The sequence below is a fragment of the Tiliqua scincoides genome, chromosome 1 (genome assembly GCF_035046505.1).
Source record: "Tiliqua scincoides isolate rTilSci1 chromosome 1, rTilSci1.hap2, whole genome shotgun sequence".
Classification (NCBI taxonomy): Eukaryota; Metazoa; Chordata; class Lepidosauria; order Squamata; family Scincidae; genus Tiliqua; species Tiliqua scincoides.
Genome location: NC_089821.1, coordinates 206,439,844 through 206,467,837, shown reverse-complemented (window position 1 = coordinate 206,467,837; position 27,994 = coordinate 206,439,844). Strand labels below are relative to the sequence as shown.

The 27,994-nt window shown below is 42.3% G+C and overlaps 1 protein-coding gene across 1 annotated transcript in view; it reads left to right on the top strand.

The window, feature by feature from the left end:
• STX7 (syntaxin 7) overlaps nt 1–5,949 on the top strand; it is a 34,669-nt gene extending 28,720 nt beyond the window's left edge. Inside the window, exons 8-10 of the mRNA XM_066611202.1 lie at nt 1,649–1,721; nt 2,794–2,876; nt 4,130–5,949. Of these exons, the coding sequence (XP_066467299.1) occupies nt 1,649–1,721; nt 2,794–2,876; nt 4,130–4,225 (252 nt within the window). The 3' untranslated portion in view covers nt 4,226–5,949. The remainder of the gene's footprint in view (nt 1–1,648; nt 1,722–2,793; nt 2,877–4,129) is intronic.
• Nucleotides 5,950–27,994: the final 22,045 nt, after the last annotated feature.

Here is a 27,994-nt window from a genome sequence, read left to right as displayed (position 1 = left end):
ACCCACTGGCGGGTCCCAGACCCACAGTTTGAGAACTGCTTCACTAAACCATAATTGAATTTTCTGAAATGGGCCGAGGAGATCAAGAGCACAATTTTCTTCTCTTAATGTGTCCTTGTTAATAATTATTGTGGAGCTTATTGCCCTTACGCTGCAGTGTGCTCACTGGAATAACCTGTGTAGTGCATTTCAGACACCAGGTGGCATTGTACATCTTACAAAGTAGAAGGGCTGCTTCTCTGGCTATGTGTCATTCTGCTTTAGAATGGCTGGTGACTTATAAATGTGACTCTCTTAAGGGAGTTCAGTTCTGCATTTCCTTTCTCAGACAGCACACAGTGACTTCCCTCCTTTCCAACTTTTGTTTTTGTTTGTCCTCTTGTTCCTTTTCTTTTTACTTACCTGGATAAAAACAGAAGAGTGAATTTTTTAATAACTCCGTGGAGGCACAACAGGAACATAATTATGAAGTCTGTTTTTTTTCCTCAGTAATTCTGTACTACCCAAAGCAAAGGTACATCATTTTACCGAACCTCAAATTCTTGTTCCAACATATAATTTCTTTTCAATTGTTAAAGATCACACCAGCACCAGATTGTTGGAGGCCCTAGAGCTGTGGTTCTCAAACTTTTTAGCACTGGGACCTACTTTTTAGAATGAGAATCTGTCAGAACTCACCAGAAGTGATGTCATGGCCAGAAGTGACATCATCAAGCAGGAAATTTTTAACAATCCTAGGCTGCAATCCTATCCACACTTACCCAGGAGTAAGCCCAATTCACTATCATTGTTAAAAACATATACATAGTAGCTTTTTAAATGTACAGATCTGTAACATTTCCCCAAATGCACCCACATACCATGGTAGCATCAAGTCCAGTATATTAAAAATGAAATGAATGGGCACCCACCAGAAATTGGCTTGCAACCCACCTGGTGGGTCCTGACCCACAGTTCAAGAAACACGGCCCTAGAGCACATATATGAACTGGTGCCTCCCCCCCCCCCCCAGTGATGGCTGCATGTTGACCTGGCTGGTGACTTGCTTCTGGGTTGGACCTTCAGCCAGTGCCAAGTCTTGCTGTGATCTCTGATGCTATCCCTATTAAATATAACAGAAAATCTTAAAACAACTAATTGTTTAATTGGCACAGTCCAACCAAGTTTGAGTTTCACTTGTCTTATTGGTTTGCTTGGGAGAAGTAAATCTCTCCCATTTAAAAACTAAGTACCTGATTGTAACTTAATTAAAAGCATGAGATGTGTCAGGTTTAGGCATTTTGGGGTGCCCTTGTCTTCAGTGTGACAACTGTCTCTAAAATTGAAATTGATTGAACTTCCAACTGCTTGGCTTTGCCTGGGTTGTTTCCTAACCAATTAATAATTTTTTTTACATCCTGGTTAATAAATTCCATATGCAAAACTCTTGGGCATCCAGATTTGTTCAGTCACATTATGAATAGAATTTTTAAAAATGTGTGTGACCTTGCTGTAGTCTTAGGTGGATTCACTCTTCCCTTTTCTATTTGTCCTTATCTTGTTTCTCCTTTTTTTTTTTTTTTTTCCAAAACCATTAACAATCAGTTCCTGTATTTGTGCTCACCATTGTATAGGATTGTATAAATTCACTCCTCTTCTGTGTTTTCAGTCTGATATTATGGACATAAATGAAATATTTAAAGATTTGGGGATGATGATCCATGAACAAGGAGATGTAATAGGTAAGTGGAGAACAGTGTTTTGGCAGAGCTACTCAAGACTATTTTTTTACTATAGGCATAATAGTTAAATCACAGCAGCTTGTATAAATCTCACAAGATATGAGAGACATTTAGTAGTAGCAATTGAGTAAGATGAAATGTATACTGAGAATCTGAATGCTCCTCCTCTCTGTTCACTTTATGGATATTATCGGTTGACACACAGACATTTCGTATTTCATTCTAGAAATGAAATACTCCATCTGTACACTTTTTTTCTGGTGGAAAGCTTTGTTTTCAGACTGGATTCTGTTAATAAGTGTTCATACCCTTTCAGTTTTCAAAGAAGTTGATCCTACATACTAATTCCTTCACACCGTGTTCAGAATGAGGCATTGAAAAAACTAACTAATGCTTAAGAGGGAAAGAATATAAATTTGTGTCACCATATCTATGAACCACAAAGATGAAGTTAGAAACCTTGAACACTATGAAAGTTTATATGTCTCTGCAAGGTGGGTGAGCAACCCAGATGTCCAGGGATCAATGCTGCACTCTTATTACAATCAGTTTTATCCAGAAACCTGGCTGTGTCAAAGTGGTTCAGTCCATACCTTGGAGTAGAATTTTCACTTATTTCCCCTGCACATCTAGATGAAAGAAAAGAGTGGGGGTGGGTGGGGGGAGGAACTAATGTCTTAAGTCCTAAGCAATTTACCTTGATGGAATGATTCCTTGTTCAAAAGAATATAGGGGCTTCCATTGAAAATGGCAGTCCTTTTTTGAGGTCCTTATTGTCTAGTTCAACACACCTTGTGTTTTGAGGTTACTAGGATGTGTAGGTCTGTGCCCCCTTCTACATCATCATGGCATCAGGATATTGTGTGTGTAAGATGTGCTTAAAAACAGATGTTTTCACAGCAGCCTTGTGTTCTTTGTAACCTGTAGCTTCAGTTAATTGAACCAATGTTCAGCTTAAATCTTTACTATGTCATCTTCGCTGAAGAGGACTGAATAGGTAGGGTCTCATGTTACTGCAGATTATATTCAAGCTTCAAATGTAAAAAAACAAACATGTTTTTTTTTTCCAAAGATAGCATAGAAGCCAATGTAGAAACAGCTGAAGTCCATGTTCAGCAAGCAAATCAACAGTTGTCTAGAGCTGCAGACTACCAGGTAAATATTAAAATAAGTAACAAAATTATGTTGGCAAATGTTAGTCTGCTTGTATTATGTATTAAAACTGAAGAATTTCAAGTTCATTGAAAGACTCAGAGGCTTAAGATCTTCTTCTAGGTCAGTGATTTTCAGCCTTGCTCATCTCATGGTACACAGAGAAGGTGCTAAAATTAACAAGGCACACCACAACAATGGCCCTCCTGATATATGATCCTCTTCCAAACTCTTGTGGTACACCTGCAGACCATTCACAGCACACCAGTGTGCCATGACACACTGCTTGAAAATCACTGTCCAGGGTCATGTTTAAGTTTATCAAAATATGTGTACCTCGGTGGGGCTGCTGTGATGCAGCAGGCACACAGCATGCTCCTGACCTTCCCAGTTACCTTCAGGCTTTTTCTGAGGTGATGGTGACTGACATGGCACCTTGTAGACAATCCCGGAAAGAGTAGTTAGTGACACCAGGAGAGGGAGAACAGCTTCTTAGGAGGCTGAAGCATCTGAAGTATATGGTTGGATGGATTAAAGAAAAATAGGGCAAAATCAGGAATGTTTCCCAGAGCAATTCTTACCAGAATGAAGACCCACTTCTTGTACAGAACCTGTCTTATTTTGCTTGCATTTCACCTTATTAGCCCTAATCCAGCCTGCTCAAGACACTTGCACAACATGTCTTCTCTTTGGCAGAATTGGATATTGTGTAAAAACAGGACTGGGTGATCCCATTGTACTGATGGCATCTCCGTTTAATCTCTAGATTAATCTGAAGATTAATCTGAAGATTAATCTCTTCAGCCTGTGTTGCCATCTAATGATAAGTTACGTGGAGAATAATAATAGAGACCTTTCATGAATGTCAAGAACTATAATAAAAATCCTCCAGCACCACCTTTTAGAACCAACAGCTAACCAGGATGGGCATTCCAGAAGGATGCCTTAATGGGTTAATGGCATCAGAAGCTTCTAGCTGGTAGCATTACTGAATGACTTTGGTTACCAAGTGCAATTGTTTGTTTCCAACCAGTTGCTGAAAGTCTGCAAGTCACTAATTTGCAACTTAAGAAGTTTTACTCTAAAAAAGGCTCTTCTTGTGCCGATTTTTTCATGTACTGTAGCTTAAGGTGGGGTTGGTTCCTTCCTTAATGTATATTAATACAGCTTACTTGAAACAGTGACAGAACACTTGTGGCCTAAGTGTCCCACTCCGGCATTTCCACTAACAGTCTCCTCTCTCCTTGCCTCTGCAGCGCAAGTCTCGTAAGAAAATGTGTATCCTCATCCTCGTAGTACTTGTAGGAGCAGCCATCCTTGCCCTAATCATATGGGGAGCAACAAAAAATTGATGTGCTAAATTATGCAGGAGAACTTCTCTGGTTGTGTCTCATTGTGAACCGGTTCGGTAAATGATGTATCTGTCTTTATCACTTCTGCTTTTCTACACAGTGCATTTTTAATCTAAGTGCTTCCGCCCTGCCTCCTCCCCCAGCTTCCATCATAAGATTAATTTGCTTGTATTGCAGCACTGGCTGCAGCAATGTAAAATTCAACTAGGTGAGAGCACCTTCCTGTCTGATGGCCTGTCTTGCCTCCAGGCCAAGTAATGATGGTTATTGGGTACATGACTTGTGCACTTAGTCCAGCAATGACCTTTTAATAGTGGGCCAAACGTTCACCTTACAGGGTTTTCTGTTGCACCCTTTGAAGTTTTGCAAGGAAAGCCATTTGCAGGCTACACCTTGTAAACTCCAGGTTCACTGGTGAACTTGAACCCATGACTTTCCAGAGGAAACTTAATTTACTAAACCATTCATAACTTTTGAAGATTGTCACTCTATCTGTATTTCTAGTCTGAATGAGACTTAATTCCGTCTCATCTTTGAGATGCCATATGTGCTGTCCCAATTATTTTTCTTGTAAACTAGTAGAGAGGTATGCACTCCTCTGCATCATTTGAGTTTGGATGTTAGAGATTGTTCTGTTTATTTCTGAAACTTTTGGATTAATTCTGCACTTTCTCTTTTGCTTAAGTATCTCACTCTTTCAGATTTTGATACAAACCTGATACTGGACATTGGCAAATTTGGCAAAGCCTATCTAATAAGAAGGGTTTGATGGGTAATATAGATTGTGTATGTTATGCTTACCTTTAAAGATAAGACTTCAGGGCACTCTTAAAATTAGCTCAGATCTGCACCTTAGTGTATACACTTATCAAATATTTAAAGTATATGGGGAAAAACTAATATATACCGTAGTCTTGTTGAAAAGTTGGACCTGCACTACTGCCTATTGTTTTAAAATCTCCAAATAATATACACAGACCTGACTATAAATTGAACTGTTAGTCAATTTGTCTTAGGAATCAATGAGACAAGGCAGCTGAAGTTCTGTTATTGGACTGAGTTCAGGTCCAGATACCTGTGGGGAGGGGAAATGAGAATTGAAAATGGGACCGGGGAAAGTTAACTCCCTCCCCAGCACTATAGTCTCAATCTAAATTGCCACCACTCACAGCTGCATGTACCTGTTTAAAAATCACAGGAGATGCAGCCACAGGTCTTGGTCTTCAGATTCTTGGTGGCAATTAATGCAAGTTCCTAATTTAATGCACCTCAAATTCTAGTGATTCCTACCCAATGTAAGCAGCAAGCCCTGTCTGGTTTCTTTAAAAAATGATTAATTTTCTCTTCCCTGGATGTGCAAGTATTTAAAATAACCCCAAAACAGCTTTGTGATGTTTTGGTTTCTAAACAATGAAATTCAGTTTCTCAAGTATTGTTGAGGTTTTTAAGAAACTTCTTTTGTGTCATTTTGTAGTAACATATGTTGGAAAAGGAATACAAAGGTATTTGCTAGCTAATCAATTTTGCATTTTTTAAATTGATGATTACTGAACTAATTAAAATTTATGGTATAATGTTACTTCTGTCTTATACCTCTTTTGTACAGCAGTTTGATAGAGTAACAGCATTTACATGAGATGCTTGGAGACTTTGGGGAGAAATCAAAGTACCTACAAACTAAATTTAGACTGCACCATTTAAATAAAGGTAGTTTTCAAAGCGAATGTTTGCAGATGTCTTTTCTCCTTTATTTTTATTGATGGGATTAAATCTTGGCTTTTAAAAGGGGATGAATTGCAGGCTTAAAACAGAGTCCAAACTGAAAGCAAGAACACACATACTTAAAGCTTGCATAAAGAGCATGAAGTTCATTATGTGCTTGCTATTTCACTTGTGCCGATGCCATTATTCAGTTCTCCATGTTCAGTTCTCCAGTTCATGCAGTGAGATTTTTGGGCCTACAGCTTTGCTGGGGAAAGCATATCAGACGGCATATCAGCACGTCATACCAGGCAAAATCACATTTTACTAATGTCTAATTTGTAGCCACCAGTCCTTGTGCCCCAGCCTTTATCCAAAGTGGCTCTCCTTGATATTCATTTTCAGCCTCTTTGCTGATTTGCTTTGACAAAATATAGGATTATACCTCATGGCCTTGTTGCATGGATATAAAACCATTTATTTTGCCAAAGGGCAACTGAATGCTTGCATACTTGTTCATTCCTGAGCTACTTGTAATGCATGGATCTGTAGGAAGTGTCGGTCAGTGCTTCACCACATATGGAAAAGTGGCCAAAGCTGAACTAGAGAAATGTACAGCTCTTTCAGTGTGTAGTTCAAGGAGGGTTTTTGTCTGTGTGGTGCATCATTATATGTAGGCTTTAAGTCGCCTGGTATGGTTATTATTCCCTCCCGAGGGTGAATGTTGATTGCTCACACCCTTCATTGCAAAATGAATGCCCTCAATTCTTCGTACAGTTTCCCTTTGGAATGGGAAGGAAAAGGGAGTGAAAAATTGGATGAGAGAAGATGACTCTTCATTCCTACGTTCTCTGCAGTTTTATGTCTGGATAGGGATTTGAACTCATGTCTTCCTGGTCCAACACTAGGCACTTAATCATATATAGTAGTATCATTAAATTGTGCCTTTTAACTAGGGGTTTAGTTGGGGAGGAGGCAGAGAAATGTTCAGAAACTGCCTTGGAAACTTTTCAAAAGATTAGTTTAACCATAAGGCTCAGGAGGGAAACTGGCACAGGCTTGGGAAAAAGGCCTAGATATATGCCTTTAGAGAAATGTCAGTTTCCCTTAATGTAACATGTAACACATACAATTCTATGTGAATTTACCTGGGAGTAAGTTCTCTTTTACACAGTGGGATTTCTGGAAAAAACATGCAGAGACTAGCACTCTAATAGGTCTTTTGTATTTATCTGGGAAGTTTTTTTAGTTCAGTCTTTAAACTTTGTTCTATGGCAACCTGCTCCAAGGGTTTGGGATGGAATGAGCTAGATTAGAAGTTTAAATGAAATACAGGTAGATTACCCTTTACCTGAACATCCAAAATCCAGACATTTTAGTCAAATATTTTTTTTTTAACTTTCTGCATTGTGAACACTAGAAGGTCTTGTGCTCAATCCCACCTACTGTGCAGGAACAGGCTGTAAGTTATATTCTCTGGTCTGTGGTGTGTACCTGTACAGACATTGTTGAAAAATGGCAAAGAGACCAGCAGACACCTGTATGGATAACAGTCGAAAAAAGCAAGAGGAGATATTTCCCGATTATGTTATGCCATTACAGTTGGAGCCTGGTTTTCCATGGGGGTTCCAGGACCCTCCAAGGATAACAAAATCTGTGGTTTTCAGAGCCTATCTCAGCTCTGAACATGACCAGAGTCTTGCTCCTGTCATGTCTGGAGCCCTTCTGAGCCTCAGAGAGGCTGTATGCAGTCTTTCTGAGGCACAGAATGCTGCCAGGAGTCTCTTTTGGTGACTTGAAGCCTCTCCTAGGCTCAGGAAACCTCCCAGAAGACCAGAACAAGGTTCCAGTTATGTTTGGGCAGTCTTCAGTGGGGCTATCCGAGGAGTTCAGCATCCACAGTGAAGCAAATCTGCAGGTGTCGAATCAGCAGGTAAGAGGCCCCTCCTGTATTCCAAAATCCAGACAAATCTGAAATCTAGACACCTTTCAATCCCAAGTAGTCCAGAGATGGGATATGCAACCTGTACTTAACTCTCAAAGATGGAATAAATGGCAGGACGAGAAAACACTTGAATGAAGAAATTTGAATTTGTGAGTGTGTGTTTTGCAATCTAATCTTAATGAGGCGTGCTTAAGTAGGGTGTCATGATGAGCTCCTGCACATCAAAAAAATTACCACTGCTTCCCAGAGATTTATATTTTCTTTCCTCCTAGATTGTATTTAATGCAATGGGTACTCAGATGGGCTGTGGCTTATATTACTGTTCCTAAATTTCTCCATGTTTTCCTTTCCTTTGCATTACGTGACAAGAGGGTATTGGAGCTGCCTCTCATCCTCAGCTTGTTTTGACTTTGGTCTCAGTGCCAGCTTCGTTAGCAGGCGAGACTTGTTTAGACTGGTTTAGAGACTATGTTATACATATTTTGGGTTTAAAGGATTTTTTTTGAGTGCCCACTTAATTCCTGTACAGTACAGCACAGTTGTAGGTAAACCTTAACCCAAGAAGTTCCTCAAGAGGAATTTGTACCAATTGACCTTGGATATTTAAACCGAGTGTAAAACATCTGGCTCTTAATGCCAGGAAAGGTGGTTGGCTATAGTACTGAACCACAAGTATTTAATGTGAATAAAAGCTGAACTGGAAAATATTTATCTTCAAGAATAGAAGTTTTAACCTAGTATAAGAAGTTTGCAGTTAGACTATTTACTCAGGAAGTTCTGTTGGTAAATGGTCTTCTTCATGCTTACTGAAAGAGATTTTCAGGCAAGAGATGCTGTTATGATGATAGTGGTATCAGCTGAATTTTAAGAGAAATGGGGCTCCTGGATTCTGGGCCTGCTCAGAGGAACTGGACCTATGCCTCTCTCTCTCTCTCTCTCTCTCTCTCAGTGAGACATGCTGGACCAAAAAACGTCAATGAAAGCTGCGTGTGCAGGCCTCATCTGTGGATGCACACAGAGCTTCATTGGATCATGGCTGGGGTGGAGAATGGATAAAGTTTTAGAACAAGTCTGGGCTGCTTCTTTTATAGTGTATTGCCTGTCACTTTATATATGAGCTGGCCAACTTCACATCAAGGTGAAGTTAAGCTTGGAATACTAATACAAATCAACAAAAGACATTTAGGCAGCCTAAGACACCCAAAAAGAAGTTTAGGGGGAAACTTGGAGCAGATCAGCAAGGGTACAAGCTGCCTAGAATCTTGTGGAATCTTACCTTGAAGGTTTTCATGGCGATAAGACCAAAGCATCATAAAACTGTGTCCTGTCTTGCTGGAACAAGATGACTCATGTTCCTGACCTCATCAGAAATGAAGCTCTGCCTTGCCCTGCCTTCCCCAGCTTTACACACACATCCGAACTGTGCATTCTGCTTTCCACACAGGATGTGGGAGTTCCCTCTTTATGGGAGCTGCTCCTGTATCTCCTTCATGCCACTGCTACTTCTCAGCTGAGCTGCTACTTCAGTCTGAACGAGCCACTTCCTGTGGAGATGGGTCAGCCTGCAGTTGCTTGCATAAGGGTTGCATTCCTTGGGCAGCTAAGATGGCTGAGCAGGGTTGGTACTGATGTTTTATCTGTACAATAGGGGGGTAGTAGAAAGACTGAATTCTTGTTTAGTAGGGTAGAAACTTGCTTATAGGATCCAGGTATCTATCTTGGAGTCGAAGCAATACAGTACTGCAAATATTTCTGTGGATCTGTGCAGCTTTATCCTATGCATGCTTACTCAAATGTTACTGAAATTTACTCATTACTTTCACTAATGGATCAGTTTCCAGTTGCAATCCTGTGCATGGTGATGATAGCAAAGTGCATTGGACCTAGCAAGACTGCTAGGTTAACTTATATAGTTAAATTAACTAACTTCTGTGTTAATTTATATAGGATTTGTTTAAGTGAACCACAAATTTAGCACACACAGATGCAGAAAATAGTTATAAACAGGAACATGCAGTTATAGTGATCTTGCGCTCTCTGTTGCAGTGTTTGCTTTCACACTTTGGGCAGCAGGCTGATGTGGATAACCTTAAGTGGTAGCTGCTGAGACAGTGCGGCATGGTCAGCTAACCTTGTATGCCGCTTGTTATGTATGCAGGATGTATGTATGTATGCAGGATCGAAATCCTGCATAACCAATTGACCCAGTCTTATTGAAATCCTACTGTCATGGGGACCTGGGCGGAGCTAAGGGTATAAAGGCAGGGGTGTTGCCTTCTGTTTTCATTGCCAGGTCCTGTTCTGAAGATGAAATAAATGTGTTGAGCTGTTACCTCTATGCCTTCCTTTATTCGCATGGACCCACTATTTAATACCGCTTTTCTCTCTAAGTGCCCTTTCCTTTCGAAAAAGGCAGATTTTTCCCTGCTCCCACCAAGGCTACTGCTACAGTCTTTAGCAGCAGCTTGAACTGCTTTCTCTCCTACTAACTTTCCTCTTCCTTCTCCCTTGCACTCCCAAACCTTCCATTACCTCTCCCAGGTTCCTATGGGAGTCTCCCTATCCTTCCCTTCCCTTTCACATTTTCCTTCACTTTGCTCTGCATCTTTCTTCTAAGGAGCTTCCCTTTCCCTTCCCTCTTCTAGTTTCTCTTCCAAATCAGTGGTGTAGCTAATGATTGTGTAGCTCAGTGCCAAGTTCAAAGTGTTGCCCCGGAAGTGATGTCACAACCGAAACTGACATCACGCCCGTTCTTTTAAAAAAGTGAAAATTGGGAGGAATCTATCTCCTCCCGCCAGCAACTCACCAGCCACTTGCTGTGTTGTCTCCCCCCAGTCAGTTGCATAGCTAAGGCATATATCTGCTACCTGGGGTCAAAGTAGATTTTGTAGTCCCCCTGCATGACAAAATCAAATTTAATTAAGTAAATAAATAAAAAGTTATTGGTTCTTTACTGTATCATAACAACGTGCCATTGGCACTCAGAACAATCAGTCTCATAGGTTGGTTTGGAGTTAAGCACATCCATTTTTTTGTTCCAAAAGGCAGTTGTGTTTTCATTTTCTGGTTAATTGGCCATACCGTTTGATAGAATATAGATATTCCAGTGCAGTTTGTTGCATTGCATTCTGCATTAAATTACCTTTCCAATGATATATAACATGATGTTATTATACACACCAAGATTTTCACAATTTTGGTCACTAGTGTCAAGCTCAGCTTGTTGCCCCCCTAAAGCCTGATTCCTGATGCAACTGCTACCCCCTGCACCTCCTTAGCTACGCCACTGCTGCTAACTGCTTCCCCCAGGGCTCCATAGTGTGTAAGTTAGCTGTAGAAATTCCCCATCTACTTTAAGTGTGTGTGAGCCCAGTCCTAACCATGTCTACTCAGAAGTAAGTCCCATTATAAATAATGGGGCTTGCTCCCAGGGAAGTGTGGATGGAATTGCAGCCTGTGTGAACTACTTCAGTTAACTTAGTTCTAAACTCCACTTTTCTTGGTTTTGAAAATGAGATTCTCTTGTACCTTCACCCTTGTCTCCATTTTCCTTTCCCCACTGAATTACATAGCTGAGCTACTGGTCATGAATAGGATCCCTGCAAATGATTGTTTTTCATCTGTGTGCACATATTACATGTGTATTGAAAAGCACTGCCAGTAACAGTGTTCCATATCTGCCAGGTTCAGTGGCAGCAGTATGCCTCTGAATATCAATGGCAAAGCAGTAATGGCAGGTGGAAAGTATTCAGTCCTTCTTGTAGGCTTCCCAGTGGGAACTGGTGGGCCATTGTGAGAAAGATTGACTAGACTGGTCTAATCCAGCAGAGCTTTCTGCATGTTCTGATTTGACCCTCACAACAATCAAATCTATGTTGACAGAATGTACCATTGTTAATTGGTATGGTAAATTGCTCTTGAAAAATAGGAGGCCCTCCTTCCCTCCAGGCTATGAATAGTTTCTTTTCCCACTCCCATTAGATCAAGAAATGGGAATCAGAGTAGCTGCTGTTATATTGTTAAAGGGGAATGAGGGAAGTGTTCACATGCTTCCTTGGGAGGCACAGTAAAAACATGCTCTTGAAATCCTATGAGATGGGAAATATTTGGGGAGTGGGATACAGAAAGGAAAAATAGCAAGTGGGGAAAAGGTTAAGCACCTCTCCCTTTGCTTTTGTCATTTCTTCACTCTATTTGCCTCTTGCAGAATTGATTTTCACTGGAGAAAGCACCACCAGGATGCAGCTACACCACATGGAGTCCAATGTGTAGTCCATTGCTCTCATGCAGTTGTTTGGTTTCTATAGCATGGCTGTCATGACTGATCTTGGTGACATGGGCTTGAATTGAGAGGGTAGGGATACTAATCTAAAGAAACTGTTCATCTTCCCATGAGGGGTTACAGAGTCACATAAGCTCATTAAATGGGGTGTTGGGTCAATGATGGCAGCCACCCACAAATGTGTATTCAATTATGTATGACATTGTTTTGTTTATGGGACCGTGTGTTGTTGAGCCCATGCCCCCACCATTTGCGGATAGAATTAATTAGTAAAAGTGAAGTTTAACCAATTGTCTGTGCCTGAGAATCTTTCCAGATGCTGTGGTTTTCCAGGGATGACAGCTCCGCTATGAATCAACTAGGTGCCCCCCCCCAAAAAAAAAAACCCACATTGCTGGAGAAATGACCCCCTATTCCTTGGAATTACTTGTTATTGCAACAGTTGAAAAAGGGTCTATCTTCCCAGAAAACATGTTAAATTCTTGGCCTCTACTAAGTATGACTATTCAGCTTCCTTCCCATGAGGTTGATAGTTGCATCATGAGGGTCATGAGTGCCTATAGATTGGTGCCTGTGAAACATATTACCATGTCCGTCTTCATCTATCCATTTTCAGAGCTCATCAGTGAAATTCCTCTTTTTTGCCACCTTTCCAGTCTCCTCTCCCCCTAGAGCTTACTATTTTCTGGAACTAAAGCATAGGTCTACACATAAAACAGCCAATGGTCCTTCTCCAATACAGTGAAAGTAGCCTTTCCTTTTGGTGAGGATGGAGTCGGTAGGGCGCCAAGTGCTATTGTTAGTACAACGCTAAAAAAAAGCTGCAGTTACCCTCTATAGAAAAATACCTTTCGCCTTCCAACAGCCAGAGAGAGATCTTGCATCCTTCCACCTACACTTTTTAGTGTGTTTCTTTATTGAATGAAAGTTGAATGTGCCCAACTGTAGGCTGAAGTGTGTCAACTCTCTAAGCAGGAGACCAGAGAAAAAGAAACTTTCCAGAGTGTGTATTTCTTATTTCCATGAGGAGCCAGCCTTAAGGCAATCTGGCCAAATTGGGCCCTGTGCCTGAAGGGGGCCCCCAGTAGGGTGGTGTGCAGAGCGCCCACAGCCAGCACCTTTCTCTGTAACAGACGCTCCAGCATGGAACCTTCCATAGCAAGGCATTGTGAGGAAAGTGAGGTGAAAAGAGCATTACCACTGGACGGCCCTCCCTCTCTCTTGCCCCTGGGTCTGATTGTGCTTAAAATCAGCCCCCCCTGGCAGTTGGCAGTTATGCCACTGCCAAAGTGCCTCACCACTGCTGCTCATCCTAGCAAGTGGGGGGGGCTCACAGGTAGGAGGGCCCCCCAAAATGTTTTGTATTGGGCCCCACAACTCCTAAGGCTGGCCCTGTTTCCATGAACACCTGAGAGAGGCTGAGAAAGAATCTGCCCTCGGGCATCTATTTAAAACATTTGCTTCTCAATTGTATTGAAAAGGAAGATGTTTACTTAAAATGCTCTGTAGTGGAAACGGATGCCAGTTTTGAGATGGTAATGCATGGCAGTGCCTGTGTGTTTGAAGCAAGCACTAGCTTGGGAAGAGGAAGTTATTCAGCAGCAGTATGACTTGGAAAGCTGTCCAATGCCACCTCGGATCTGCCGTCTCTGCACAATTCCCCAAAAAGGCAGCTTGCCACGCTCCTTACACCGTCTCTTCATTTGCAGCACAGCAGGATTTTTGGTTTGGTTTAAAAAGAGCTCCTTTCTTGCCAATCAAATTGGAAGTCCTGCGCTTCTGTGTTTAAAGAAGCTGTGCCTGGAGCAAAGTACGGAGACGGGCGATCCAGTTTCCACTCGCTTTTACTGGGCAGAAAGCAGATCTGGGCAGGTAGCATCGGTGGCAGCAGGCTGGAGGGAGTCCGTGGACACAGCAGACTTTGGGAGAAGGATTCGCCCTTGGGGTGAATCCACTGCCCTCTTGCTCCTCATGCAGCCTTCCATTGATGCAACCTGCATCAGCTTGCCTAATGGATGGACTGCCCTTGAGGTTATTTATTTCCCAACATTTTGAAGGAGTCTTGACATAAGGGCAAGGTGTGTGGAGTTTTTTTAGTGGTTATGGCTGATACACACAAAAAACACAGTTGTGACAGCAACAGCCTCACTAATAGTCAGTTACCCCTCGATGACCTTTTCCTGCTTCCCACAATTTTAAACGTGGGGTAGGGATGTCCCTGAAGAGTTCAGATCTAATTGCCTCTCCGAAGAAGGATTAGATCTCATTTCAGCCTTGGAACTCCAACTCATATACTTCCTTCCACTCCCACATGGGCTCGGATGTAGATGTTGCTTTTACCTGCAAAGGAATTGTTGTTTTTGTGTATGGTTTTTTTTTAAACAAAAGGTTTTGCAGGGTTTAACTCCAGTGGGTAAATGGAACGGAGACAACTATTTGTCACTCCATTCTGGAGAAAACTAAGGTCATGAGCTCACTCTTTGGCTTGTATTATGGATAGAGTAATGATTTGTTACATTTCATTTAAAAAACCTCTCTCTCTCTGTTCAAATTAGCAAAGGTTAGGAAGCTGTAAATCTGCACAGTCCGAGATCCTCAGTCAGTGGTTGCTCTATTCTTGCTTTTCTTCCTATTTATTCTCAGGAGATGTTTAGGAATTGATCACTTTTGTTCACTACCTTTTTAACATCTCCTGCTGAGCAGACACAGTTATTTTAAACAGCTTCTTCACTGAACAATGCAATACAAATTGCAGCTAAGCACTGTATTTTAATATTTTTTCACTGATTATGTGATAAATGTTGACAAATGGGAATGTTCAAACATGCTGTTTTCTTTAATCTGTTGAATTTCTGTCACAGGATATTGTGATGGTTCCTGGTCTAGATTCATTGACATACCTGGGGAGGTCAAGGGGGCCAATGCCCCGGAGCACCACACCTCTGGGGGTTCTGCCATCACCCAGGCCCCCTGCTGCTGCCTTTGGCCACCCTCTGAAGCCCTTATGAGTGCTGGAGAGGCTGCAGGTGGCCTTCTCCACCCCTTTGAAGGCCTTCTGAGGCCTTCAGAGGGCTTCTAAATGTCACTTCCAGTTTTCCAATGAAAACTGGACATTATGTTTAAAGGCCGTCCAGAGGCCTTAGAAGCCTTCTGGAGGGCTAGGGAGGCTGTGTGTGGCCCCAGACCCAAAGGTAAGAAAGGCAACCAGTGAGGAGCATTCTGTGGTCCTGCTTCCAGGTGGCACAGGGGTCAGGATAGCAGGTGTCTAGATGCCTGTAGAAAGGGGTTGGGCATCTTCATAGAAGAAAAGTTCATCACACGAGTCATGATGGTTGTATGCAACCTCTAGGTTTTAGGGGTAAGGGAGTGGCAACAAGATGCATGCATCATGTTAACTTTTGTGCTCCCAGAGGTATCTAGTGGGCCACTGTAAGATACAAGACATCGGAATCAGATTTTGACCTGATCCAGCAGGGTCCTTCTTATGTTCTTTGTGCATTCTAAGGAGACCCACAGTCCTTCGTGCCCTCTTGTACACTGAATATTGTTTCTCAGAATTCTCTACCGAATGCTGTGTTATCACCAGCATACTAAAGTATACCTGACTTGCACCTCTGCTATGAAAGACTATGCTGTTACCTATGGATTAGCATGTTCAGTATTTTTAGTTGATAACTCCACATTCTGTGAACAAGTCCTATATGATCCCTTTTGTTCTCTTCAAAACAGCCTGAGTGGATTTGAAGGTCTACTTTTCCTCCTTGCTCCTTTCCATCCATGCTTTCCTATATGGCAGCACAATCCTATGCATTGTGTTCAATGGGACTTACTCTCTGGAAAAGGGGTATAGGATTGTAGTCCTAGTACAACCTGAGCATGTAGTCACCTGTAAATTGAAGGCATTTGTGAGAGAAGGAACAAATGAGAAACTGGAAAAGGAGACCACATTTATTTTTTATTTTTATTTTTTACAGTTTCATAGAATGAAATGGTTAAAATAAAGGATTATTATTTGTATTGTACTGGCAAAGCTGCCCCTGCATTGGAAATCAACCTGTGTATACCAGACATTCTGAGATACTAACTTCTTGTATAATCAAAATCAGGACATGAATGTTATTTCCAATCTGAATAGCAAAAGATTGGACATTCCAATAAGTCATTAAAACCACACATTCTGAATTAAAAGAAAATATTCATGCCCTCATAACTGTCCAAACTGATTTTTAAAAGGTAGAACTTTGATAAGTACATATTTGCATTCAGGCAGACTATTCTTGGTTTTGATTATCCATGAGTCCCCTTCATCCGCTCTTTCATTATTTTTCACTTGGAACAAAGGACCTATGCTGGACTTGGTGGGAATGCCTTGAGCTATCTCACAGTCACATGTGTTCAGAAGAAACAAGTACAGTATGCTTCTTTCATGTCACCCTGCAGTTGCTTTGTCATCCAAGAGTGATGATGTGCAAATTATTTGCTTGTGATTCAGAGCACCACTCCCCTGCAGATGATGCCTTCAAAGGCTACAACACATTCCAATTGCTCCTGTTCCGTGGAGTAGCAGGGCAGCCATTCTGCCAATGCCCCAAAAGTATCTCTCAAAATGGGAAAGGGGGCTTCATATAAAAATTCTGATTCATGCAGCATTGTCTAATTGAGTAGCAGCAGCCCACAGGGTTTCAGACAGGGGTCGTTCCCTAGCTGGAGATTGAACATGGGACCTTCAGTATATGAAGCATGAATTCTACCTGGAACTACAACCCTTCCTCCAAAGGTTCCCTAAGGTGTTTCCAGAGCTCAGAGGGCCTCACTTCAGACTACTCCTGAGAGGGCTGTGCAGTTACTCTTTACATTTTATTATGAGGATAAGAAGAGCATCATCTGTAACAAATGAAGGTCAATTTTTTCAGAAGATGGTCACATCTGTTGGACACGTTACATGTAGACGTGAATGTGGGTCCTAAATCGCAGAGATGGGTCAACTAAATAGTTTCATGGACTGTAACTCTGCTAATCACCCATATTTCCTTCCTTCCTTCCTCCCATGCACAGAAGCGAATATCAAAATATCATTTTGTATTTATCCAGGTAAGAAAATATGCCATAGGTTCTTGGAGGTTTGAAGTTATTGTCTTCAGCTGAAACAGACTACAGCTCCACCAAATGTTGAAATTTTCTGGAAAATTTTATATGACAGAATAATTACATGTTTGTCTTCATAATCTGTCGGCAAGACAGCATCTGTCAGTGCTGTCTCCGGGCTGCAGTATTTATGCAGCTGTCGTCTAAACACTACACATTTCTATTAAAGTCATAGCTTAAAAACACACACACTGAACCAAAATGGTATAAATATCATAGGGTGTAGAAGATCTTTTCATTGCAAGATGATTTAAGCACACAGCTTCTCTGGAGTACAGTATGCTTCTTAACCAACTAAATCCAGTGTCCCTGAAAGCTTTGGGATTTGAAACTTTTATTAGTTCCTTTTCCTGGGATAGTGGAAATTGCATAAGTCTCTGTATATTTGAGGGGGTTGTGGCTAATGCCCATCCTGGCATGTGAATAATCATCTGAAACTTTACACCAGAGATGTGTCTTCAGCAGGTCATGTGGATTTTATAAGCAAAAACAAAACAACTTCTGTTTCTAAAAAGAAAAATTTTTTAAATGTCAATATGGCTATGTGATGAAGGCCACATCCTTAAAGGGCAACATCTAACATTATGTTACATTTGAACACTTTTATGATTGTGTAGAAGCTCACCATTCTTCAGCTTTTCTGCATCCCCAGAGAGCGTTTTAGTGCTTTCCGAGAGCAGTTTGCAAGGCTGGGCTTCAGGCCAATAAAGTATTTCAGCAAGTATCTTAAGTGTTCTTCTACATGAAACTTTTGGCTATTGATTTTTTCCCCCTTTCTCATTCCAGCTTTCTCTGTGGCCATAGCTCTTTATCAGCTGATAAGCTTACCCTGTGGATCCTCCTTGATCTTGAATTTCATTTTCATGTGCATAGCTGATGGTCAACCTGACCTACAATACAAGGGATATTCGCATGCCTGCTGGATGTGGGATGTGGCTGCTGGAAAGTACTGTGAACATGGACATTTGGGTCCTGGTTTGCAGTGAGCTGCCCACATTCAGATCCCAAAATGTGCAAGGACAGGCTTTCTGCCTGCTTTTGTAGACCACCCTGGTCAGCTGTGGCTAACTGCAGCTATGGTGGCCCCTTTGTTTGAATCCTTCTGCTCGTTCTAGCTGTCATGAGATGGAATGAAGCGTTGGAAGGAGTCTCTAACCACGTTACATAATGGTATATCATTATGGATAACAGTTCTCTTCCCTACTTATGGTGCAATCTTATGCACATTGATTTAGAGGTATGGCCTATTACTTGCAATTGGACTTATATGATGATAAACATAGCTTTAGTCAAGTTTATATAACATAACATCGGCAGCAGTTGTGCATAAACAAAATTTGGCAGGCTTTTATCACTTGCGCGGTGGCAAGTTTCCAAGAACTTTTTAATTTAGATTTAATTGTGGATATCAGGATTGAAAAATGAGTTCTTCCCATTCTGATTTCTAGCTGCTGGGTTTGCCTGTCTTCTGCTGCTTTCTCTTCCCGGGAGGAAGATTGAGCAAGACAAAAATAGGAAGCACAATTAATGCAAAGGAGATTAAATTCTTGGGCTCATTTCATCCAAAGAATATATCCCTCAAGGCTATTTCAGTTATGATCAGCTCATGTGTTGAGAACTTCCTTAGATCACTATTCTCTTTGGGCCAGAGGAGATATTACGTGGCAGACAGTGCTATCAGTCCCCTGACATTTGTTTTACCAAAAGGTGACCCAGGAGGCTACAAGTTAGAGCAGAAGGAAGACAAGAGAAGGGTTTGCTTCACTTTTTTTCTCTCCAGCTATTAGTCTACCCAAAATTTTTCCCAATCTTTTCCCCAACAGTGAAAAAGCAGCTTGGGTGAGTGTGCAATTTTGAACAGGCAAATGCCTGGATCAGGAAAGGGTTAAGCAACATGACAGTCTCTCACAACTTTCTTTTATTTAAAAAAAACAACACAGTTGGGGGAACTGCTTCTGACATCCTCTGTCATTTATTCATATTCTTTCTGATACAGGTCACTTTCTCTCTTGTCCCTCTGCAACTCCATCCCATCTCATTCTGTCCCATGTTCAACCTATAGTAGGAGAAAAGTGGAGAGGCTGTCTTAGGGCTGACCCATCCATGAGGGCAACTGAAACGGTCGCCTCGAGCACCAGACTGGTGGGTGGCATCCATTTCTGTTCACTTGCTTGCCTCCACAGCTCTTCCTTCTCCTTCCACTCCTGGAATTGGAAAAGGAAGAGGGGGGAGGGGAAGGGAGAAACTGTGGAGGGGAGGAGTGTGCTGAGCTGGAAAACTGGATAGTAAGAGGAGCGGAGGCTGGCACATCACTGAACTGCAGGGGAGGGGGTGGCAGCAGCATTCAGCATGCCATCTCAGACATCAGGAGGTCTTAAACTGGCCTTGGGCTATTAGACTGGCATCAGGCTGTACAGGGCTATCCTGTAGGGAGAGTGAGAGTAGTAGAATTCAGACCAGGAGAGAGTAATGCAGTGTACAGAAAACGCGGTTGGTTAAGATTTAAAAAGGACAAATGAAGGAACAGAAAGGGCATGTTGACTGGGTGTAGCATGAGTTAATGAGGTGCAGGTGGGACCTTGGTATCCACTGATTTGCCATTCACTGCCAATCAACTCACAACCGATACCGGGGTCCACCTTTAAATGCCTAGTAACAAGGGTGGGGTGGGGGGAAGCATCAAAATCCAATTTTCTGCCTTTGTGCTGTTAAACCGAACTGATTGCAAGCTTCTCTGGGTTAAAGATAGCTTTAAAGACCCACTTTCGGACCAACTTCCCACCAGCCCCTTCTGCTCCTAATCAACTCTGCGCCAAACAAGTGGGTTTATTAGTGACTTTGGGTGCAATCCTAACCAACTTTCCAGCACTGACCGAGCCACAATGCAGCCCCAAGGTAAGGTAACAAACATACCCTTACCTTGAGGAGGCCCCCTTGACTGCTACCCCACTGCAGGATGCAGTGCACGCCCCACTGGCACAGCTATGTCAGTGCTGGAATGTTGGTTAGGCTTGTGCCCTAAATCTTAGTTGCACTTGGTAGCTGAGCACAGGTCTGGTTTATGCTGTGTTTTTTAACTGGTTTTAGGATTTTGCTATGATGAGTAATTCTTTCTGTCCACTGATTTGTTCAATCATTCTTTGTTTTGAGCTTACACTCTCACCTTTCTACTAATACAGTTATGTTTTCTAAGCTTTTGACAGAGTTTATTTTATATACTTGTAAAGGGTTCAAAATATTTAGCCTGGAAACAGAGTTGGATATTTCCTCTTACCTCCACACCCTAATTACTTTGCTCATCTTTAATCACTGTTATTAAAAATGATTAGTAAGACTGACTGAAGAGCCTAAAACCAGGAATGCACTCAGTGTCTGTAAATTCTGTTTAGCATAAAGACATTTGTGGATGTTCTTCAACTCATCAGATCAAAACTGTCAAGTATTAACATTTCACAATTCCCTTTTTACGTCTCAGTTCCACAGCATCCCACCTTACTTGAAATCAGTGGTATTTTAATACTGGCAAATCAATGGGAGAAATTTGAGCCACTGGGGTTTTTAAAAATACTAGACATGCTGGCCACATTCCAGTGGACAGCTTGGAATTCCCAAATCTCACAGAAATCACCGCTGTTTAAGCATTCCCAGCTTGAGACTAGAATGTACTCCAAGGGCACTTGAGTAAATGTTTCATAGCCCAATCCTGAGCTGCCCGGCTGCAGTGGTGCCAAAAATGGCTGCTGCCGCCTCCAGTGCGCTCCAGGCAGCAGCTGCTGCTGCCTCCTAGGGAGAAGGGGTTTTTTGTCCCCCTCCCCCCGGGTAAGGTGAGCAGTCCCGCAATGGGGCTACTCAATTCTATGGTGACCCAAGGGTCGTATAGAATTCAGAGCCTCTGTGTTGGGTGGCCAGTCTCTCATGGAGGCTCAGGATCTGGTGGAGAAAAGCTCCATCAGTCCCACTCCCTCCCGCCCCACTCCCTCCCCCGGCAGGTCTCCTTCCTGCCCTCTCCCCACCCTCCCTCCGCTTCCCCCACCCCAGAACGCCTCCTCCCTGCCTCCTCCCTTATGGCACGTTTGCAACAGTGTGCACTGGCAGTGAGCTGGTGCACAGTGAGTAGGATTGGGTCCTCACTCTCATTCTTTACAGTGGAATTACAACCTGATTCTGTGAACTGGGTGGAGTGGAGGGGACTGAGGGGATGATCAGGCTTGGGAGGCGGCCGGGGCTGGCAGCACAGTCTGCCACCAAATCCTATGCTCCTTCCCGCACCTGGAAGCCCAACATGAGCCTCGGTTCTGCACTCACCAAATAGCAGGGGCAGATCTGCGGAGACCCATTGCTGAAGGCGGAGATCAATATGGGGCAAGGAAGCATCTGTTCCCTTATCCGAGGAGACTCTGGTGGCTGCCCTGCCCCCACAGGATACAGTGAAGCCATCTCAGTACCGCAGTGCCGCTGGATGTCACCAGGGCATAGTACTGGGCTGCCTGTCTCCATTCTGATCCTCCCTCCAAGGATACCATTTAACCTTAGTTTACCATTACATTGGGTTCATCCATCATGTGCCTTGTATTGCTTTGCAGCATGAGGAACTGTGCTGTTCAACTTACATTCTTTCTCAACTGATTGAATTTGGGCTACAGGGCACAAAAAATGGGCTACAGGGAACAGGCTCTTCTGTAGTGCAACCAGGAACTGTTGTTGTTGTTAATGTTATCGTTATCGCTGTTGTTATTATTATGCTATGGTTTTAGTAAGCTGTAAATAGTGTATAGTTTCCTTAGTTGATAATTAAACTATTTCTCTGTGAATATTCTGAAGTAACAATATATGTTTTCTGAACATGTCATGTTTTGTCTAGAGAATGTGAGAAAGAGGTGTGTGTGTGTGTGTGTGTGTGTGTGTGTGTGTGTGCGTGCGTGCGTGCGTGCGTGCGTGTGTGTGTAAAAGTGTGACTTGGGGGAATGTGTGAAAGTCTGTGTGTTAAAAAACAAACAAAACAACAACCCTAAAACATTTTAGACTGGGGGCTCATGCCAAATTTACCCATAAATTGAACCTGAACCATTTATTATCCCAGTGTCAAAGGCAAAGTGGGGGTTACACTTAAGTCATTAAGGGAATGAAATTAGATATCCAATTTAAGGAAGGTTTAAATGAATTTTGAATGGTTGTTTAAGGTTTTCTTTGTGTTCTCATGGAGAATTGTGTAGAGACTTCCTGAGAGAGTAATGCTGCAATCCTATGCACACTTTCCTGGAGTACGTCTAACTGAACGACAGAAGAACAGGTCATCTGTTTTGCACTGTCCTTATTTTTTGCCTTTGGGGGAAGCTTTGTTAAAACTTGCTATCTCAAGTGTTTTGTGGAAATATTGTTTTTTTCTCTTCTGAGGGTTTTCCCAGGACACTTTGGCCTAAATCCAGAGAAAGTTAGTCATGCTTAAGTACCATTGACATCAACCAGGCTTAAATTAGTCAAAGTGGAGTTGAAGTCCTGTTGAAAGCTACTAACTTTGATTTCAAGGTGCTTAAGCATATTGTATATTGAGCCATGAGAAAAATATTGAGGCAGCAGGCAAAAGGCAAAACAGGCCACAGGTACTGATCAGTTCACTCCACCCAGCAGCAGCTGTTATGGCTTAATGAATGTTCCATGCACAAGACTTCTGTTCCCACATATTTTGTCTTGTGCTAAGGTTTGAGAGGAAACTATACTCCTTTTCAAAAGTGGGAAAAATTTGAACTGCATAAGAACATATACAGATTCCCAGATTTTCCAGTGGAAAGTGCTGTTGATCAGCGTTAAATCAGTTTCAGTTCAGCATGATGGACATTAAACTAACCATACGATCAAAATACGACCAGGATGAGCAGTCCAATCCTACCCAACCCCACTTGCACCAATGCAGCAGCCAGCACAGTGCAGGCCACACAGTGCCTGCACTTCATCATTAAATTTCAGGAAATCAAGCAGGAAAGCCTGGAGCCTTTTAAGGAAACTGGGTGGTGCCAGTCAACCCGCATGACAAATACCCAGTGTAACCCCTGATCAAGTAGCCTCTCAAGTTGTATCCCTTTTCAAAGCCTCTAGGGGGAAAGAGCACTCTACTACCATCAAGAGAGCCCTTACAGCTTTTCGGCGGTCGTCCCAAACACATCCCGAATTTTCCCACCCATTTTCAATTGACAAAATCAACGCAGCTATCAGCAGTCTGAAGTGTGGCACAGCCCCTGGCTTTGACAGCATCCATCCTGAGTTTTTTGTACATTCTGGGAAGTGGCTCAGAAGAATTCTTCTCGGACATACTTTCTAGTGGACACCTTCCACCAAAAATTTAAAAAGCTAAAGTAATATCAGTTCTGAAACCCAGTAACCTGCAAGACAGAGTAGACAGTTATTGCCCAAATGCCCTTCTGAGCTCATGCTACAGACTTTTGGAGAAACTAATCATAACCAGAATTGACACTATAATAGCTGAACATCTGCCTGTAGAACAAGCGGGTTTTTGACAAAATGGTAGCTGTGTTGATCAGGTGTTGAGCTTGACAAGCTATATTGAGGCTGACTTTCAATGAGGTTTAAAAACTACAGTTGTATTTATCGACCTAACTGCAGCATATGACACCGTGTGGAGGGAGCGTCTGCTATATAAATTGTGTCACATCATCCCATGTAAAAAACTATATCGATTAGTCAACAATATGCTAAGTGACAGATATTTCCAGATCATAATGGGGGAACAATGCAAGTAAGGTAAGAAGGTTAAACAATGGTCTCCCACAAGGCTCTGTAATGGCACCCACACTATTTAACCTGTACATCTCAGACTTGCCACTAACAAGGGGACATAAATTTGGATTTGCCGACAACTTGGCTCTAGCAGTGCAGGGAAAAAACATGGAAGCGTTGGATGGCCTCCTCTCAGAAGATCTCAAGATCCTGGGAAAATATTTTCCTGACTGGAGGTTAATACCCAGTCTCAGCAAAACAGTGACTACATGCTTCCACCTTAACAATAAATTAGCTAATGCAGCCCCGAAGGTCTATCTAAATGACAACCTACTCCCTTACAATCCCCATCCAAAATATCTTGGAGTAACTTTGGACCGGACTCTCTCTTATAAGCCACATCTTGAGAACGCATACTCAAAAATCAATACCAGGAACAACATACTCCAGAAATTAACAGGAACAAGATGGGGAGCTTCAGCCACTACTCTCAGAACATCAGCATTAGGATTGATCTACTCCACAGCAGAATACTGTGCTCCATTATGGCTGAATAGCTGTCATACTAGCAAGACTGATGCCAGATTAAATGAAACCATGAGAATCATAAGCAGCTGTATAAGACCCACTCCTGTCTGTTGGCTCCCCGTCTTGAGCCACATAGCACCACCAGCCCTACGGAGACAAGAGGCTTTAGTGAAAGATTATAGAAAAATCACCAACAACTCACTTTTACCAGTACTTGCCGATCGTCCTCATCTGTCAATCGGTAGGCTTAAATCTAGAAAGCCTTTTCTGACACTCGCACAACACCTGCACAACAATTTTAACATCAATGTCCAATGGAAAGCTATTTGGGCAGTTGAACGCCCAGAACATAGTAGTTATGTAGATGATCCTACACTTAAGGTGCCAGGTTTCGACTTACCTCACCAGCAATGGAAAACTTTGAACAGGATCCGTACTCTACATGGTGTTAGTCAGGACTCAATGTTTAAATGGGGGCTAGTATCTACCCCACAGTGTGATTGTGGGTTCTCCTGCCAAACCATATACCACATTGTGTCTGGCTGCAAACTGAGGGCATATTCTGACCCATGGTCTTGACTTTTTCAATGAAGGACTCTGTCCTTGAATGGCTAGACGAACTGGACATTGACATTTGATCTAGTCTAATTGATGTATAAGTCCATGTATTATATACCATACGCTAAATAGAGCCCAATCCTGTGTATGTCTTCTCAGATGTAAGTCTCATTATAGCCAGTTGTGCTTACTCCCAGGTAAGTGTGGATAGGATTGCAGTCTCAGTAAAACAGGAAAACAGAGCACAAGCAGGGATGCAAGAACCATTAGATCAGTGGTTCTTACACATTTAGCACTGGGACCCACTTTTTAGAATGAGAATCTGTCAGGACTCACCGGAACTGGTGTCATGACATCATCAAGCAGGAAAATTTTTAACAATAACAGGCTGCAATCCTATCCACACTTACCCAGAGTTAAGTCCCATTGACTATCAATGTTAAAAGAATATACATAGTATTTTGTTAAAAGTACAGGTGTGTAACATTTTCCCAAATGCAGTCACATACCATGGTAGCATCAACATAAGAACATAAGAACAGCCCCACTGGATCAGGCCATAGGCCCATCTAGTCCAGCTTCCTGTATCTCACAGCGGCCCACCAAATGCCCCAGGGAGCACACCAGATAACAAGAGACCTCATCCTGGTGCTCTCCCCTACATCTGGCATTCTGACTTAACCCATTCCTAAAATCAGGAGGTTGCGCATACACATCATGGCTTGTACCCCATAATGGATTTTTCCTCCAGAAACTCGTCCAATCCCCTTTTAAAGGCGTCTAGGCTAGACGCCAGCACCACATCCTGTGGCAAGGAGTTCCACAGACCAACCACGCGCTGAGTAAAGAAATATTTTCTTTTGTCTGTCCTAACCCGCCCAACACTCAATTTTAGTGGATGTCCCCTGGTTCTGGTATTATGTGAGAGTGTAAAGAGCATCTCCCTATCCACTCTGTCCATCCCCTGCATAATTTTGTATGTCTCAATCATGTCCCCCCTCAAGCGTCTCTTTTCTAGGCTGAAGAGGCCCAAACGCCATAGCCTTTCCTCATAAGGAAGGTGCCCCAGCCCCGTAATCATCTTAGTCGCTCTCTTTTGCACCTTTTCCATTTCCAGTAATATGTTAGTCTATCAAGTCTAACATATTAAAAATAAAATATTGAAATGAATGTGGACCCATCTGAAATTGGTTCGCGATCCCACCTAGTGGGTCCCAACCCACAGTTTGAGAAACACTGCACTAGATGCTACTCTCCTCAATCAGCCTGCCTTCTCCCACTACTTCAGCTGACAATGGAAATGTACAGAATGTATACTGCATAGTCTCATATTAACCTAGTTGATCCCTGTTTTCTTAATGTTACATCCACTGAGTGTTTGGAAGGTGTAATGAAGTCCAGAGAAGGAATTGGCAATGAATTTGATGGTTAGAAATTAAATTCCAGCTTTACCATGGAATTGCTTGGAGAAAGTCAGTCTCATAATCAGCTTCATTTCCCTCCATGTGAGCAATGGGAATAACTATGACCTGCCTCAAAAGGTTGTCACATGAAAAATAACATCAGTATTTTTTGGATAATCGAGGCAGAGTGAGCAGGACTGTGGTAGCAGGCTTCGGCTCACCCTAGGTGCATTTAGTAAAAAGAGTAAATCGCTCACCCATGCATAGACTTCACATGTGTATGCTCTGCATGCATGAATGGGAGCCCTACAAAATCCATGGTGGAGACTCCCCACTGGAGAGCCCTACACAGATTCTCAGATAAGGGCTATCAATAAATGGTTGAAACTGTGGTTATTGAGAACAAATGTATACAATATACCTTTCTGTAATGAGGATTTCATTTTAAAACTTGGATTTGCATTAAGTGCATCTCTTCTACTGTTATGCTTCTTAACATGGGACTATTTCAGGTGTTCCATCTGCTGATCTGACATCATTGCATGGAGAAAAAGGCACAGGTGCATGTCTCTCCCCTGACCTGAAGTGTCTTCCTGCTTCCCTCTAATTGCTCAGAGGCAGTTAACCCATTTTTGCTTGGCCTACAGGCGTACACATATGTTTCCTGTTGTGTATATGCAACATTGGGCAGAAATGGCTTAATCTGAACTACTCCTAAGTGTGAATTAAACACTACTTTAGTGTTTAATTGACCCCCCCATGTGATTTGAGGGTAGTTGGATGATGTCTTGTCCATGCATGTTCATGGTCCTCTCTCATGTTTTTAGGTATGGTTCCAACTAGCCTCCTATACTTCAGTGTATAAAGTGCACTTCCAAAGTTATGCACTGCTGACACTAGCAACCCTATTTGGAAAAGTTTTCTGGAGTTTCCTCTACCCACTAGTTTGCAGTTGTTCCTCTCTGCTTTTATTCAGAGGTCCTTTACCTCTACTCTGGATATATAGTGCAGTAAGGCTTGCTAACTTCCAAACAAATTAGAACACAGGCCACTGATGGATCCAGGAGTTTTAAAGGAGGCATGTGAGTATATGAGAGAGCTTGATAGCTTGGAGGCAATGCTCTTTGAAGGCCCAAGGGACACTCAAGATCTGAAGACATTTTCAGAACATCTGCCCCATTGAACCAGGATCCACGAAGGAAGGTGTTTGAGATGAAGAGGCAAGGGCCTGGAGCAGAAGCTTTTGCATCTGAAACTGCCTGCACCAAACATTTTTAAGAGAAGATTTCAAAAAAGCAAGTTTAAAAAGGTTAAAAGGAAACATGTGACCTCATGCCTTATTTTAGCAGTGAGATGCACATACCTGTCTGTGAATTATATACCACACATACGACATAGAAAAATACCAAGTGATTATAAAAGCTGACTTCTTTCCTCAGTTGCATTATTTTGCTTAGTAAAGATTTCCATCCCTT